The 18,583-nt window shown below is 41.1% G+C and overlaps 2 protein-coding genes across 2 annotated transcripts; one reads left to right on the top strand and one right to left on the bottom strand.

Annotated features, from left to right (window-relative positions):
• Positions 1 to 2,100: 2,100 nt before the first annotated feature.
• Positions 2,101 to 9,701, bottom strand: spata2 (spermatogenesis associated 2). The gene is made up of 3 exons (XM_071476453.1): positions 9,559 to 9,701; positions 7,657 to 8,499; positions 2,101 to 6,820 (listed from the first exon to the last, which is right to left on the bottom strand). The coding sequence occupies exons 2-3, from the start codon at positions 8,005 to 8,007 to the stop codon at positions 5,465 to 5,467; spliced, it is 1,707 nt and encodes a 568-aa protein (XP_071332554.1). The 5' UTR covers positions 8,008 to 8,499; positions 9,559 to 9,701; the 3' UTR covers positions 2,101 to 5,464.
• A 2,316-nt stretch (positions 9,702 to 12,017) lies between these two features.
• On the top strand, positions 12,018 to 16,824 carry rnf114 (ring finger protein 114). Its single transcript, XM_071476455.1, has 6 exons — positions 12,018 to 12,202; positions 13,122 to 13,272; positions 13,561 to 13,667; positions 14,511 to 14,625; positions 14,742 to 14,849; positions 14,955 to 16,824. The coding sequence occupies exons 1-6, from the start codon at positions 12,066 to 12,068 to the stop codon at positions 15,018 to 15,020; spliced, it is 684 nt and encodes a 227-aa protein (XP_071332556.1). The 5' UTR covers positions 12,018 to 12,065; the 3' UTR covers positions 15,021 to 16,824.
• The last annotated feature ends 1,759 nt before the right edge of the window (positions 16,825 to 18,583 follow it).

Raw genomic sequence — 18,583 nt, 5'->3', positions numbered from 1 at the left:
TAGACAAATGATGGGCGCCAGACTCCAGTTCTCATTTGTTAAAAGACTGTGAGCCAAAACAAGCACCTGCACGCTTTTCACCAGCAGGTGTCCATTCACTACTCTTGTAGTTTATGAGGCCTACCATGTGGATTTGAAGTAACTTCTAAATAAATTTTGTTGTGTGTGGATGTTAATATAAAAAGGAATTCCATCTGAGCGTCTATTGGTACAAATGAGGAACCCTTATCTAAATTTGAGAGCTCTACCGCCTGCCAGTCATACTGAGACAACAATAGATGTGGATAGATAGTTGAATATAGATAATCAAAACAATTTTATATTCTCTCAGGGAGTTACTGACTGTTCATGCTCATGTGAAAACTCGCATTAATTGTTCTGTCTTTACCTCTTCAGTAATTTCTCACAGATATTGCTCCATGTCACACAAGCTCTGTGTTTTTCTCATTTGGTTTCGTCTATCCGCGCAATTATGATTTAAGTGGTTAGTTGTTCTTCATTTGAGCCAAAGATACAGATAAACAAATAACTTAGCACATGACCGGTCTTTCCCCTCTCTCTTACTGCATGGGTCATCTGGTTTTTACTGCAGTGAAATGTGACTAGAATCTTGTTCTCTCTTCACAGAATTCCAAGAAAACACGAGGCGTCATGAGTGACTTGGATGATGCAAACTTGAGTACAGAAACGTGGCAATGCATTGTCGTATTTGCTGTTTCCTATCCTCAACACTGACTCTTCTAGCCTTGTTGAACATACAAAACTTTAACTTAGTACACTATGATACAGCAGCTGTTGTCGAAACCAGAGGAGCGTGACATGGAGAGAAAAGAGGAAAAGAAACAGTGGCACAAACATGGTGAAATATTAGACTACTTTTGATGTGTATTCAGCATTCATTCAAACCTATCTTACAGCATACCCATATAACTGCTAATTAATAGTAACTGATAATTACTAATGAATTAAATGCAATTAAGTCTCACTTTGAGTCATATACATAAAGTTAAAGTTGTTTTTTTTCCAACAGGATTGCTCGATTTTATGCAGCTTCATTCACTTTATGTGTGGGTATTTATCACCATCTACTGGTCATAGAAGGTACAGTCAAACCGTGCAGAACTGAGCAGCCTGCAAACTCACCAAAAACCTACCCAGTGAGTGAGTTAGAGGTGAGATACAAAGTCGGGGAAGTTTGTGATCATTTAAACACTGAACTGACGGGAAAATAACTAATGTAATTAACACAGCAGAAAGGTTTTGAACCGCCAGTGTTGATGTTAGATGGAAAACTGTACTAAAGTTTTGTAATCCCTATAAACGAGCAAACCTCTCACCTTTATAGTTCTACCAGCACTCTTTGCTAAATAAAATGGGTCCAGTTAATTTAGTAGATGACAAGAAAAAAAAAGTAACCATAGTTGGTTCAAACACAGACTGAATAGTGTGCTCAGTGCAGTCAATTAAGTAAAGCAGCGTATTAAGTTTCAACAACATAGAAACTGAAGGCAGTAGAAACAGTATTTTTTTCAGAATTTTATTCTTTAAATTATTTTATAAAATTTCATTTCAATATCATTTCAATATCATTTCATATATATATATATATATATATATATATATATATATATATATATATATATATATATATATATATATATATATATATATATATATATATATATATATATGAAACCAATTAACAATTTTGGCTATTTTCCCTTTCCACCCCCATGTATGCCCACACATTGATCGTAAGGTTCATACCCCTTCACATAGACGTTGTGCAATGATCCTCAGTGCCAAGGTGGAAGGGGGGAGGAGAAGGGGAGACAATGGGTGAAGGTACGTGTTGGGTTAAGGGAGAAGAGGTATGGGTTTGGGCCTTGTACAGAGCATGCCAAGAAAGAGTTTGGGAAACAGGGAATGGTAAAGGGGCTGCCTAAGTACACCACCACTGTTAATATCAGTAAGATAACCACACAAAGAGGTAAAGGGAGTACTGACTTCCACAATGACTTGAGTGTGTCCGCTGTGAGTTAAACCAATCATGTTCAAATGGCTCAATGTATTCCATGACACAAAATAAAAATAGCTCTTTTGTTTTTCCAACATCAGAAATTCATCTCCACTGATGAATGTAAAGTGAGCTCCACATTAGATATTTACCTATGACAAGTCATTTGTTCACTAAAAGATTAAAACAGTGTCCACAAACTTAGCAGCAGCCCTGAAGACTGTTTAGCCCTTTGTAGTGACCTCTACAAGTTATCAGTCCACTGATCTGAGTCATATCCATGTCCCATGGTGTGCAGGTAGGTATCTATGTTGATTATTCCCTTTCTAGGCTTCTTAAAAAGGCCAACATCTACATACACAAGGCTAAACTTTAGCAAAACCACAGATTTATGTTACATTAACTGTACATCCAGGCAAGCCACAGGATTCTGTTTTCTACTCAAATAAGATATTTGTTCTTCATTTGGCAATATGATCACTCTTGCAACATGGCTCAATACTTGTTGCTGGTATGATTTGCAATGAACAGAGTCGAGCAACTGAAATATATCTATGATAAATATTCAAACTATTTAGAAAGGCTTCATTAGATGAAAATACAACAATTGCACAACTCCTCTAAGGTCACTCAAGACTGTTGTGTTACCCTAGTTAGCTAATGCTGACCCAAGAGTGTCCTTCAAAGAACCCTTCAGCTACATCCAAAGGGTATCAAAACATCCCCTCTTTATGCTGCTTAACACGATTAAGACACAAAACATAAAATTTGGTTTCAAAAGGAAGGAATGAACAGAAGTATGAGATCAGACATCACTCCCTGTAACCAAATGTGTCTTTGTTTATCTGTAAGCAAAAGAAAACATACATTAAATTTGACTTCTGTAAACCTATAGTATATATTTATCTGCATTCATATTGATTCAGTATGCTCCAACTTAGAAACCCTGTGTGGTGCTTAATCGATACTAGTGAGCATTTTGAATTACTATGAATTATTTCCTTATCTGTCATGGACCAGGCTACGTATTTAGTTCATGTAGCCTGGCAAAACCATGTTAATGTTTAATCTGCAGGCTGGTAAAACACAGAGCAATGTAAGCAAAATAAAATACTCAAGGAAAGGACAGCTGAATGAGCTTAAGGCATTTGGAGGTTATTCCTGACAGAACATATAGGCTACACTAGCCTATATCTGTCAAAATAACTTTTTTTTTTAATGAAATGTGATTTAAAATTAGCCCTTAGTGGCAACTACAATATACGGCATTAATTCTCCTCTTACATGGAGAACCAATGCCTAATCATTAAATGTACACCCTAATTTTATGACACTCAGTTTTAAATGTTAGCAGAGAGTTTGATTACCTGTGATGACCCCACCCTTTTCCACAGCAAATGGTGCCAACTTGCTTGAGGAAACTCATGCTAACCATCAGCCTTAATCAAGAACCTTAAAGGGGAGCTTCTGGGGTCTTAAAGTATGCAAAATACACACAGTTTGTAACCGTAACAAACTCAGAAATTCACCACAAAACTTACATGACTACACACTTAAAGTTACTGTGGTGTACAGGTGGGTAGATCCAACAACATGAACTGCTGTAAAATATATAAATACTGTCTTTGTGAGATTAAAATTTTAAATGCTTTTAACATGGTGGCAGAGAGGCGTCAACTCAGCATCACAGAATTGTTCTTTTTGAGCTGATAGTCTCTCCTTGTACTAAACTGCAAGGTATTGTAAGCTGTTGCTCTCATTTTGACTGTTGAATGAGCAAGGAATTTACGGTACTATGCAATCAAGTATGCCATTAACACAAAATACAGGCATAGAAATGACAATAAAAGTCCAGCACCTGTCTGAAAGTCTCAACCAAATTAAGCTTCACAAAGGCAGTATTCGTTGTCAGGCTATTGTATTCAGTTACAGCTGCTCATGTTTTTGTGTCCACCTGTCTTATATAACTGTAACCAGTTACAAGACAGAAAACCAGTACTATGTTGTTTAGATAAGAAAGCCCACACAAAACAAATAACCTCTGCTAACCTTTAAAAGTGATGGAATCGGTCGATTGTAAGAAGAGATGTTCTCTATTCAGCCAAAACAAAAGCTGCAAAAATTAGAGAAAAACAATACAATAAATACAGCATTTCTTAAGCTTTTAGGGCTAGTTTGAAACCACAATGTCTAACTGGGTGTACAAGCTGAAGCCATTTGAGGTAGACAGAAACCGTGTCAGTGTATACACTTTCATACTGTCTAAAACCAATCAATAGGCTCACACACTATCCAAGAACTGCAATCACTTGATTTGTGGCCTAGCATGAGACCTCTTGTGATCCCACCTGAGACTGACAGGGAACCACTGATTTGATCTAAGGGGGCACTACAACATCATGGACCATGGAGGCTTGAGGAGTGTAATGAAATGGGGTGGGGGGGGCTTGGAACTGACACAAGTCAACAGGCTATTTACCAGAAAGAAGTCAACACCACACATCTTCAATGTCTCAAGTCAACAGCAGCATTTAAACCTCAGTCATATAACCAGAAACAATTGAGGGTTAATTTACAAGGCATAATCTTTTAAATAGAATATATGGCATCTAACCATTGTCTCAATATGTCCCTTTGCGACACCTCCCACCCCACACCCACAGACATAAGTTTATACCCCAAAAATCCCAATGCTAGACCTCATGCCCATTTAACAGTCTCACATTGTTCTAGAGAATAGAGATTAAAAATATATACTATTGACTTATTGACTTCCAGTGTATGATTTCTCTTATTTTCCCTACTATTTTTCAAGTTTAAAAAGATCTTTGTCAGAATGCAAGCTCAGAGGTCTCTTCTACACACACACACACACACACACACGCGCGCGCGCGCGCGCACACACACACACACACTCTCACTCACTCACATATATATATATATACTGTATATATATATGTATATATATATATATATATTTATATATTAGAGGAATTCTTAGCTGAGAAGTTAGGCAAAGTATATATGTTCATTTGGACGGAATTCATTCAAGATGAGAAGGAATAAGCTCTCTCTCTTTTCTCTAGTTTCCCTTTTGAGAAGGACACAATTTGAGGAACTTGGGAAGCGCTACAACATCACATGACTACTCAAGAGCAGGTAGCAAGGTAAACGGAAGAATAAATAGATAAAAGGCCTGAACTTGTACAAGGCAGAGAGATGGGCACATGATATGGCTCTCTGTGGCATGTGCATTCCAGGGCCCTACTGACGGTAAGAGAAAATGTACAAAGTTCAAGGGACTGTTAGAGAGAGCAAAGACACCATCAGATAAAGGGGAAGATAGTGAACGAGTTGTTTAGGTGGGAACAGAGCTTAAGCAATAGTGCAAGACTACGCTGCGGGTTAAGGGAGGGGCCGAGAAAAAAAGAAATCTGTCTGCCTGATTCATCGGTACACCAGGTGAGATATGGTGCCAGATTTGAAGTTGAGCTGATGGTTGGGCACAAAGCTGTGCTGGGGATTCTTTCGCGTGCATGTATCCTTTGCATACAAGCTCATGCACGAGTCACATGACACCTTTGAGCAGTTCACACACGTGTGTGATGCACCTGGCTTGTTGCAAAACCCGCACCGCGATCCCCCCATGCTTATTCGCTCACTGCTGCCTCCCTTTGGCGTTGTCAAGGCAACAGACTTGCTTGGAAACAGCTTAGTGGACATGAGGGGTTTTTCCACCATCTGGGGGTGAGGATGGGGGTGAGAGTGCGAGTGAGTCAGTGTGAGGGGGTGCGGGTGGAGATGGGAGTGGGAGTGAGTATTAGAGTAGACAGAAAGCTTTTCCTTGACAGGGATGTATCCATCAAGGGGTCGAGGGGATTTGGGGTGGTAGTCCTGGAGGCCACAGCAAGGGGAGGGGTCCACATCATGACAGGCAGAACAGAGGATCATGTCACACCTCTGGCAGGAAGCCATAGTTGAGCAGCCAAGCCCACAACCCTGACACTTCACACTACCGTGAGCTTTGAGCAGCCACCCGTCCCTTGCCTCCCGAGGCTCTCTAGATGGAGGTCGAGATGGAGTCTGCCTTCCTCCCGTCCCAGCGCCACCCCTCTCAGTGTACAAGTCAATCTCATCCAAAGAGGACAGGTGGTAGGATGTGTAGGCATCGGCCGGGGGAGGTGACTGAATTGGGAAGAAATCCGCAACAGGGCTATAGGAAGGTGGAGCTACCACAGAGAAGAGAGATGCCGAGGTGCTGGGCCTGATGATCTCATCCTTCATATCCTCCTCTGCATCCACAAACAGAGGCTCCTTCCTCAGGCTCAATGAGGCCTTCAACACAGGCTTGCTAACTGCTGCGTGCCAGTGACCAGCCCCATCTGTAACATCCACAGACTTTGACGGTCGGCTACCTCGCCTCAGGTGGTGGGCATGAGGCCTCTCTATATCCAACGGCCGCACAGACAGCCGAGCCATATCTGCCCCGAGGCTGTCACGTCTGCGAAGTGCCTCAGCACAGCCCGCTGCATCATCTCTGCAACCTCTGCGGAGCTCCAGGGCCTCCAGCTCTGAGGCTGAACCACGGGCCAGAGCCACTACCTCTCCCAGAAGACGACACTCTGCCTGGGCCAGGAAAAGCTCAAACGCCAATTGGCGGAGATGATTTGCGCCTCCTGGGTGCTCCTGCAAATGGAACTGCGAATCATGGTCACAGGCGTAGCCAATGATGCGCATTAGAGATCGGAGTTCAGCATCAGAAATGGCAGACTGCAGATGGTACACGTATGGGCCAGTGAAGGTCTAAAAGAGAAATGAGTTAATCGGCATTAGTGTCAATTACAACAGCTTGACACAGTAAAGTTAAAATCCATGCTAGAAATAGACATCGCATGCAATTCCCCTGAAAAGGGTCTGTTTTTCTACAATGTTAACTAACATTACATGTGCAGATCATTTTAGCAGCATTAGAAAATATAAACTCAGATACAGCTGTTGTCTAAAGATGAAGCATTAAAAAAAAAAAACAAAAAAAAAAACAACAGGACAAGCAATTTAGGAGTGGTTCGAGTCCCATGGTTTAAATTTCTGTGGTGACACTACCCTTTACACTACCCTATACCCAACTAAATGCTAACTTAAACAAAAAGGAGCATGTGTAGACGGTAATTATATAATAGAATTTATATGTTATTCTTAATGTCAGGTGCTAATGTTGGGCATTGTGTTACTGTATTCTTTATAGAATGAATTGAATTCTGAATATTCAGTACCACCTCTGTACAATATCAGTGCTCAAAGACCATTGCAGTCTCTGTGACCGGTGGCACAGCTACTACAAAGGAGGCTGTGAGGTGATGCTTTTGTTTCCATCTCGAGGTTGTCAATATTATGATTATCATATTAAAATTATAATATAAAAATATTATTTAATTCCTTTGCAAGGCGCTCTGTTTTCCAGGTGTACATTTTGTCATTCTAAAAGTGTTCATCCATAGACTGGGAGATGTATGTATGTAAGTATGGTTGATACCTGGGAAAGCTGGTGGTGTTTTGATAACCAAATACTAGTTGATGTCAGCTTTAACACTGCTTTAAGTAAGCATAAAATGACAACCCAGTTAATAAATTAAACTCACCTTTATACATCGGAACTCCTTCTTCCAAGGGAAGAGCAAGAGGTTAGTGCAGATGGTTTCCAGAGTGTGGAAGGCTCTCTCCAGAGCCTTGAGGTTGCCTCCTCTCTGGCACCGGAGCGAGTTCTCTACCACCTCATAGAAACGCAACATACGGAAACGCTGTGCCGGATCTGGCTGGTAGGCCCCTAGCAGAGCTGTGGCTGTGGAGAGTAGGGCCTCACTGTCCTTGTATCTGCTTTTGTCCCCCTCTGGTGCAGTTCCAATCCCTGTGTATTCCCCTCCCTCCTCCAGACGCCTCTCAAGTGCCGTCACATACCTCCGAAACAGGTCCTCTTTTAACTTAGCATCCATTATCAGCAGCAGACTATCAGTCAGCTGTTATACTTTTCTGAAAGAGCCTCACCCCTTTTAGCACACCCTGCACCAGGATGCTACATTCAAGCACCATTTTTTGTCACCATTATTCACTTCACACGCTGGCACACACTCAACGTTAATAACGTTTTGGAGAGGTGGAAGAGGAATGAGACGTTGCGTCCAATCAGCAGCACATCCTCTAAACAAGAGACGCACTTGTCTGGTGCTTTCAGTTGGCGTAGCTAGGCTGCAGCCTGTAGGGATGCCTTCTTACGGGCATCTCTGGTACTGGCTCAAAGCCTTACTTGTTTCCAGACAAACAGGCCTATGTCGTGCAAGATGAGGTCAGGAGTAGCTTTTGCTTCACGCTCTGTTAATGCAGTGTTGTATCTATTCTGTTCCTTGGTTCCAGCATGTGTGGAGTTCAAGGTCACTCATCACGAAGAAACATTCATGACTGTGTGATTCTTCTGAGCCGTCTCCAAGCTGTAATGACACAAGAGGACATTAAAGCAAAATGGAAATCTCAGTCTGAGGCACACTAAGACAAAAGGAAACTTGACCTAAACTCCTCTCGTGATTCAGTCAGTGTTAATTCAGTCCAAAAGAAAACGCATGGTTCATAACCATCATTGAGTCACGTTTTCAAAGATCTCACGGTTCAAATAAGAGGGAAGATGTATAGGTGTCACTGTTTTGAGAAACAGAGTCTGTGCTCTGTGTGGGATGATGTGAGCATGTGTGGGTTATTTTATGTCGGTCGTACAGCTAATAGTTTGGACTGACAGATTATCTTCATGATGTACGCAAAAAAAAAAGAAAAAGACCAGGTAAAATACAGTGTACATAACCAGGGTCGGGACTTAATGTTGACAAACGCATGCCTTATATCTTGCGCTTCTGTTTGCGCCAGTGGATGTGTAAGCGATCGGCACCACGTTACAGGCGTGTGACCCACGGTAACCTGCACTTAGCATCAGTTATCTTAAATTACGAACGCAGAATTAAACGCATGGGTGCAGGTCAGCCTAAAGTCTCCTACGAGACTTGTACCACAGCGGAGGAAGGGTTGTGCTTCCCGTTCCCAGGCGAGCTGGCCGGCTATTCCAGTTACCTCACACATCCACCTTCGCAAGCATAGCATAGCATGCCTTGCTAACAACATCAGCATGCCTTACTACTGCGCAATTAAATGTAACAGCCACCGTCCACTCCGACCGATGTTGATAAGATGAGAAAAAGTGTGTACATGAATTCTCCATGACTCTCAAACCTATCAAGACCCGATGCTGAGGCTGGTATGGGCCCCCAGCTGAGCACAGGCTAAGCAGTGAACGCCCATTTCTGCGCAGCTGGCTAGCTAACAATCGCTTTAGCTAGCAGGGCGGTCCATCGCCAGATAGAAATCTTTGGCGACTTTAGGGTCAGTTATCAAAGCATACACCGTAACTACGGCGTGACTCCGTCGCGACCACGTCTAATGCTGATTCAGCTGAGGGGTCGCACCGTTTTGTCAGCAGAAACACCACCACCCGCACATCTTACCTTTAACAAGTGCTAGCCGTGGCTAGCTACGCCTCCTCAACTGTAGGAAATTCCCATCAACGCAACGCGCATGCGCTCGGTTCTGACAGTTCATCAGCATCAGGGGCCCACGTGCTGAGGAGGGAGGGGGGCAGAGCCCATCGTCCACATCCACGGTACGTGTTAGTTGCTTGTAACTTTGTAGGGGACATAAATGTGGTTTCACGCACGTAGGTGATTAGTAATTCTGCAGTATCTTTGTGTGCATTGAAAATATTCCACTTGTTTTGTGCTGTACAAATCAAATCAATATTTGGTGTCGCCGCCCTTTAAAACAGCACAGATTCTCAGTTCAAGGCATTTGGCAGGTAGGATGTTTACAGCATTTTGGAGAACTTGCCACAGCTGCTCTGTGGAATCAGGCTGTCTCATTGTGTTCTGTGTCTTCATGTGATAACAGACAAACTCAGTGACGCTGACATCAGGTCATCCGTTGCAGGACTACTTGTTCTTCTGGTGTCTGAAGTTCTCAATAAATCAGCCTGTATGTTGGGTTACCTTGTCATGCTGGAGAATGAACTCAGCACGGACCAGAAGCCTCTGCATGATGGATAAGAATCTAAAATGCCTAATAGTTTTTGCACAGTACTCCAACAACAATAACATCCAGCAAGTAACCACCTTTAGGAAACTATTTTGGCTTCATCCACCTTTTTGATTTTGAAATTATGTTTACCCTCCTTTCAATGTATTAATGCTCCAAGTTCATACAATATGTTCAGTAAGCAATCATTTAATATAAATCCTACCAATGGCCACTACTCTGAGAATCAGTAAGGTGTGAAATCATTTAAACAAACAAAGTGCAAAAGATTCTGCAGTTCCAGCTTTTTCAATGTGACGATTTGCTGTTTTTCTCTGTTGTATATAATTGCAATTATTTTTGGGTTTTGGACTGTCAGACAAAACAAGAGATTTGGAGATGTCACCTTGGGCTCTGAGAAATTATACTGTACTGGGCCACTATGACAATTTAGACAAAACATTTAATCAAATAATCAAGAGAGAATGCATTTTTATCAGTGAGGGAAAATAACAAAGGTGGCCTATATCTTCTTAGCTTGTCACTTCTGGTGTATTTGTACTTTACTTGAGTATTTCTGTTTTCTGCTGTTTCACACTTTTACTCCACTACGTTTTAGAGGGAAATATTGTACTTTTTACTCCACTACATTTATTTTGCAGCTATATTTACTAGTTACTTTACAGATTCATGTTTTACATAAAACACATAAAATAAGATTATAAAATTAGAGATTAAACCAATGGTTCCCAGTATTTTTTGGTTTGAGACCTCTTATAAGAAAACAGTGTATTGTCGGGGCCTCCACATTTCAGATATCTATGAATTGTTCAAAGCTCAAAAATATCAATATATCAACTAGTTTACAAAAAGGGTCATATGACTGTCATGGCACACTTTTGAAGTACATTTTGCTGATGATATTTTTGTATTTTTTCTTAGGTACAATTTTAAATGCAAGGCTTTTACTTGTAATAGCATTTTTACATTGATCTACTGGTACTAGCAGAAGGAATGGGGGAAAAAAATACTCAAACCAGTTGCCTTGAATGCTATTTAAAACAGTGATTAATGTTGTTGTTTAAATTCAACCATGTGCTATCAATCTTTCCAGTCTAGTTAAGACTTATTTGTTTATTGGTCAAGGGTGTCTGTTGTCGAGGTATTTGATTTTGTGTCTGGTTGTGGCTAATACATCAACAAGTGGGCCCAGAGATGATTCATAGTGTATAAACTACATGGTTTTTTTTGTTTTGTTTTTGTTTTGTTTTTTGTCTTTAATCAAAGGGCAATGCTCAAACCTGAGACTGAAGTGGTCTAGTGGTGTATCTGGGAGTACTGAGCTACATAAAGAGAATAGATGGCGATGCATAAAAGGGTTGGGGGGGGGGGGGGTCAAAATAACTGGAAACCAGTCAACACAGATGTTAGAGAAATCTGTTCAGTTTCATTACAGTAAGAAAACGTGCACATTGGAGGCAGTGAGTGGAAAATATAAAGGTATGCCCCATGTCTATATGCTGTACATGTGTATGTGATATCAACCAGTTGTGTTTTATTATGTATAACCTAGCCACAATCATTATACCTGTTCCAATTTTTCATCTCTGTGCAATATGTAGATATATTACACTAACACTTCCACCCCAGCAGCTGGCAGGAAGCATGGAAATAAAAATACAACAATGTTGAAAGGTTGAAAGTTGAGGGTAGTGCGGTCTATAGCATCACACATTTAAAGGTTACGTTATTTCCCTCGATCCACTACTTAAGTAAATGATCTGAATATTGTTCCACTCCTGGTTTTTATAAAATCATTTGGAAATGTTATCATGTGCTGCACTGTGGGCCGTAACTCCGCCCCCGCGCTTTTAAAGCGCAACCAGGGGCCGGTGACGTCGTACCCGGGACGGTCGGTGGGGGGCTGTCTCAGTGAAGAAAAGAAATGGCGATGCTCGGAGGGTTTAGCGCAGCACAGCACAAGAAAAACGTCTCTGACGGGAGCAGCGACGTGTCGGAATTTGTCTGTCCAGTCTGCCTCGAAATTTTCGACAGTCCCGTAAAAACACAATGCGGCCACACGTAAGTATTTTGTCTTTATTCCCCGATTGTCCTCACCTTAACCCATGTCTACCACCAGCGATGCAGCGGTACGAGCTAAAAATAATGGGGGACACGGTCTGTTTTGAAATATGTCGTGCCAGCACACTTTCAAAACATCGACCACGCTTGTGTCTGCTTCTGTTGTGATCCCGTAATTCTATTTTGCTCGCTTGCATTTTCGGTAGAAACTACTGCCAGCTTGCTAAATCAGTTTCAGTTTTGTTTACATCAAAGAGGAGGCCTCATCTGGGAGTTGTAGTTTAGATCGCGACTGCTTCAACTTGTCGAATCACTCAAAAGGACTACAAGTCCCTACGCCCTCTTGAGGTTGGGACTTTCCACCTGATTTACAGGAAGCTCTAGCCAGGGACTTGACAGGGATATTCAAGCAGATGACAATGTCCAGTTTCTCTTGTGCGCTTTATTGTCAGCCTAAAAATAGCAGGAATGCTTAAAGCTATTTCCTTCAGATCACCGCAGCTCAAATTAAACCTGATCAAACATGCTCCACTGTTAGTTATGATTAGGTTTTTGGAGAATCTTGGTTACATGCTGTGCATGTAAACATCGCATTCTGCATTCAGAAACCTAAATGAGGTCTTATTCCAGATTTGCAAAACCTGGGTATTCCACCTGTAGTACTCAAATAGGTACCAGGAGACACAGTGAGATGGGAAGAAATCAAGACAAAACTGCACACTGATTATCATTAACCTGAATACTTGTATACAGGGAAATGGAAAATCCTGGTTTCTCAAGTTCTGTATAAACATCCACAGCATGATCAATGCCAGAACAAGACCTAAAGCCAGGATACTAGTGCACATGTAAACACAGTCCGTGACTTGTTTCCCTCACCTTGTTCATCATCAACATTCCTTCTCCAATCTCTTGTCAGGTTTTGCCAGAGTTGTCTGCAGGAGTGTTTGCGTCCACAGAAGCCTGTTTGTGCTGTATGTAGGGCCTCACTGGGCCACTGGACTAAAGCTGCCGAACTAGAGGCCCTCATCCAATCATCTGTGGCAGCTTGCAAGGGGTGTGGAACCCAGGTATGACTGTGCAAAAGCTGACATAAGGTGTCTGAATAATCTTTGCTGGTTTGTTGTGAGTTGGATTTGGATACATGCAAGAGTTTAGACATACCACTACAATGCACGAGGCAACCATTGAGACTGAAGATACCAGAACTACATATGCAGAAACTTCACCTTAGTTTGAGCCTAAACTTAAATCTTTCTACTCAGATAATAGCAGAGTTCAAATTACAAATCCAAGTCAACAATTATATGATGCAAGTCGTGCAGTGGTGGTTACTGACATGTTTGCTCACTTTTCAGATTGGCCTTTCTCAGATGAGAAGCCACACAGCTGCCTGCTCAAAATACCAGGACTACATTGAGGAGGGAGTTAGGACCACTGCCCAGACTCAGCCTGCCATCATCAGGTGAAGTAGAACACAAGAAGAAAAAACATGGCCCCTAAAAAAAATTCAAGTATTACTGCTAAAGGATATTTTTGGTATATTACAAAATAGGTCTTACTGACAATCTGTATAGGACAACATAACATTGTTCTCAGCATCATCACCATAGACTGCACTGGAAACCAGTTTACAATCCAGTCTAATGTAGCTTAGGAAACACAAACCTCGAGCCATTTATTTTTTGCAACAACAGTTGCATGCGCTCCATTAAACTACCTGCATGATTTGAGGTTTGACTTCCCAGTTGTTTAACCATGTCCCTCATCCCTTTGTAAACAAAACAGTCAACCTGCAGTGCAAGAGGTCATAGTAAAGGATTATTGGAGTAAAAATAGTTGCCTTCATTTAGACCTAACAATAACTTTTATAGTTGTGATATGATTGAGCTGTCTTCTGTCCAAAGCTTGTCCTTGGCCTGATAAACAGACTGAATTGCCATTTTGTTTTCACTTGGAGATGCAACAACAAGAAAAATGTGAGAAGCATCCAGTGTGAACATGATCAGACTGTGGCCTTTATTGTTCATTTTGCAGTTGGATTAATTCAGAAAGTTTTAAAACCAGAAATAGACAACTGTTATTTTTGCTAAAATCCAGGATGATGATGTTTTCTCTAATGTCATGATATCAATATTATATTGATCCTAGCCAATATTATGGTTAATGTCATTGCATCCAAAGAGTCAAAATTACAATGTTCTTATATTTAAGAAACAAATCCCTGTAGAAAAAATGTTCAAATAGAGAATCAGCAGCATCACATATTTTACTATAAATTCTTTTTAATTTTGTTTCTTTCCCACAGTCCAGTGCCAAATCGCTACACCTTCACTTGCCCATACTGCAGCTGCCAGAACCTCGACCAGGATGGGCTGGTTGAACACTGCACTTCCCAGCATGCTCGAGATGCACGTCAAGTAGTAAGAAATCCACATTCCATCAGTTGTTCTCAGCTTCCACACACTGTGTGGATTTAAACATGGTCGGTCATTTGTTCCTAAACGTTTTTCATTACTCTCTCTTTATATCTGTTTAGGTATGCCCCATCTGTGCCTCGATGCCTTGGGGGGACCCTAACTACAGGAGTGCTGACTTTTTCCAGCATCTGAAGATCAGGCACACCTTCTCCTATGATACCTTTGTTGTAGGTTGAGGCACTAAACACTATATAGCATTTCTTTTTTCTGTTATTGATCAATGAACTTATGTTGTGTCTGTTTTTATTTTCCTCACCCCCATGTATTTGCAGGACTACTCCACAGATGAGCACACAATGATCCAGGAGGCTCTACAGCGCTCGCTTTTGGACAACTGAAGTGTGAGGAACAATCCATCAGAGGAATGATCCAGTGAAGTGAAGGGGAGATGGTGATGTGAAGTCTTGAGAAGACAGAATACCACACTTTTATCATCATTCATCTATCATGAGGATGGTGGTAATGCATTACTGTGGGTAATCAGTTTCACAGGGAATTGGTATTGTAACTATGAATCTATAGGTTTATTATTCAGATAATAAATCACGCAATATGGTTAAAAAAGCATATTGTACTGTCTGATTTAGGAGTGATACTGTGTTTCTGGTGTGATAATCTCTTACCTTCCCCCAGTTGAGTCTGTAGATTTGATAGCTTGTTGAATATCTACTACGCTACGATTATTAACCTGTTTGTTCATTTATGACATGGTGTCATATAGCCAAAAACTTCCAAAGTTGTAATTAAAATTCCCTGTTGTCAATACTTGATGTTGTAAAAGGGTTTGACCACTAGGTGGCTAACTATTGCCAGCAAACAACAAACTTCACTCAGTGAAGTCATCAGTCAAGTCATACTAACAATAATATATAATAATCTAAAGAGTGACAATGCATGTTTACTCTCAAAATAGGGGATTTTTGTTTGTTTCTGAGTTAATTAGTGGACGTCTATTTTTTATTCTGTTTCTGTGTGAGTGTGTGTGAGAGAGAGAGAGAGAGTGTATGTATTTGTTCTGTTTTCAGAGATCTACTGGAAAGAATAAATAATTTGAGGGTCAAACAAAGCCAGAGATGGCTGTTTGCTTTATTGTAATGTTTCTCCCTTATGTCTTTGTGCCTGCTGGTAGATCTTGTTTCTGACTTCCAAAACTCATAGGGCTAATACTCCATCCAGTGAACCAAAACATGCAAGTAGGAGACCATCAGTGTGTCATAAGTGGTCAGTTCCGTGATTTTTTTTTTTTTTTTCATGTGGCGAGAATTTCTTTGCATGTTTATAGCCATAGGAGGGCAGTAGAGTTCCACCGTTCTCTGGCCATCCATGACAGCTACTGACCCTCACCAGCCTCCTGGCTCCTTTGCAAGGCATAGTTCAACACAGATTTCATTCTATAAATGTGCTTTACTCAATGTGTTGTTCTCCAACTTTGTTTTTTTTAAACTATGTTTTGTTCTGATGCAGCATGCAAAAATGTCACAGGTCTTAAGAAACTGAAGTTTTGGTGGAGTCCCTGGGTATAGTTTTAACAGAATAACCATACATTCATTTTTTAGACAGTTAATGACGTGATTCGAGTTTTAAATGTAACTTACTGTTACCAAAAAAAAAAAACCACCATATTTCTTAATATCACTGCCTACACTTCTGAAAATAAAATCAGCATAGTTATTATTTGTATGCTTCCAAATATTGGCAGCATGTGAAGTATCAAGAAATTTGTTTGACTGTTTTTATTTTGGTTATTTTGGTATATTGTGAATTGTGTCTATTATTTTACATCTGTGTTGTTTTCCAATGACTTGTAATTGTCACAAATCAACCACTTACAATAGTGCAAATCTTCACACACAGTTGCATTGCATTTGTTTTCTACCAACAGGTAAATAAAACTGCATACACCCAGACCAAGTAGCTCTAGAGCAGAACCTTAATGCCTTTTCACATAGTTTTTGGTGCCATTTAGGCCTAGATGTTCGTTTTCTCTCCAGTAAAATATGTAATAATTTTGTATGTGTTTCTCATGTATAATGACCTTTTTTTTTTTCTTTCTCAATATATCTCTCATTCTCTTTTGGCAGCCCTACTGTCAGGGGGTGTTAAATCCTGATAAATTAAAGCTCTTTAATTATTTAAACCCTGGCCCCAGATATCAGGCGCAGTGATTTATACCTGTGTGTATGAGACTTGTGGGGGGAAGAAACAACACTCACTGCATTGATGGATGACCACTGTGTGTGTGTGTGTGTGTGTGTGTGTGTGTAAGTAAGAGAGAGCAGTTAAAAGGAAGGCAATGTGCAGGGTGCATCAGTCAAAGCTCTGGATTTGCTCAGCTGTTATAATCACACAACGGGGAAAGTATATTTTATTGAAAAGAACTAACTGTGGAATATATTCAATAAGGGAACCTTTCTACAAACCTTTGTTCATGTGTTAGAAATCAGGGCAATGCTATGTCACACCAACAATGATCTTGCGATATGATTTTGCATGTACTTGAATGTGTGCTAAGTTTATGATGAAACTTAAGCCCGTCGGTGTACATTGTCCACAGGGAGAGAAAACCCTCTCATCTCTGTTCTTTCCTTTGTGTGCTCCTTGTATCTGTAATTACTGTAGCTAAATGATAGTACAGTTTCTCACCTAGCTCTACGGAGAATCTCACTCACCAAACTTCTTGATGTAGTCCCCCCTTTCTTCTCTTTTCTTCTCTTTATCCCCCCCTCCTCCCCGATCAGGTTTTTGCTCCTGGCAGATTGAGGAGAGATGTTAGCTGTGAGAGAACTAACGAGATACTCGAGTGCTTCTGGGCAGGAAGGAAGTCGAGCCGAAAAACATGGCAGAGAGAAGTCTTTCTTGTCTGTTTGGTGGCGGTGCTAAAAAAAAAAAAAAGGGAGAGGGGGGCCAAGGTGGGGAATAGGAATAGGAAGAAAGAGAGGGAAAAGGGGAAGAGAAGTGAACATATTGAATAAAAATTTCATAAAGTTCAGCGTGTGGTTTCTTTGATGCGAGCAATAGATAGTGTGTGCAGTCTGCAGGCTCTGTGGAGGCAGCAATTAATGCTACATGTGCCCAAAGGCACACTGCGAGAGTCGTGGGGACGGTGGCTTGTTTTATAAGTATGTCACACCATCACTCTACCTCAGACACCCCTTCATCAGCCCTTTGTTTTCTTCTGATGTGTTGTAAACCTCCTCTTCTGCGATGAAGGCACTATGATTGAAATCCAGCATCCCTCTAACCTCTAAGTTCGTGCCTCTCGGTAGCTGTCTAAACTGATTATCGCCTAGACGTTTGAACAGTCACAGATGAAACTACTAGAAGTTCAGTCAATATTTTTGTAATATTGTTGAAATTGCACACTTTTGAGTCACAAGCCAGGGCCCAGAGCCACCCACGCTCATTGACTCCTCTCTGTCTCTCTGCTTGAGTTTTGGCAGCAGTCTGAAGATATTTCCTTTTGGACCAGGTTGTAGGTTGTTTCACATCCATCATGTTGTACATCCGCAGGTGAGGTAGGACTCACCCAACGCTTTCCGTGGAAGAAAATATAACATAAAGAGAGTGATAGTGCATCATAAAGTAGTTTTGTAACATCCTGTGTGATGCACAAAAATGGTGACAAGAGATAGGAACTCCTCAAATGCCTGGAAAGTTCTCTCTCTTTTGGTCTGCCTCCCTCTAGTTTTGCTGAGGCAGGTATCTGCGATGAGGTGTGGGGCGTGCGAGAAGAGCGTTGGGAGTTTGTTCACCGTAAAATTCCTCAAAGTCAGGAGAAACAGGAAGAGCGGGAATCCTGCCACCCGGGCGCTGCAGCTCAGCAGGCCAGTCCTCTCAAATGTTTGAACAGAAAGCGCCAGTGGGCTTCCCCGACATCAATACTGGTTCTACACCAACTCCT

The sequence above is a fragment of the Trachinotus anak genome, unplaced genomic scaffold (genome assembly GCF_046630095.1).
Source record: "Trachinotus anak isolate AG129_WGS33_773 ecotype Australia unplaced genomic scaffold, CSIRO_AGI_Tana_v1 ptg000004l, whole genome shotgun sequence".
Lineage (NCBI taxonomy): Eukaryota > Metazoa > Chordata > Actinopteri > Carangiformes > Carangidae > Trachinotus > Trachinotus anak.
The sequence above is the reverse complement of the archived record's forward strand: the minus strand, read 5'-3'. Positions and strand labels throughout refer to the sequence as shown.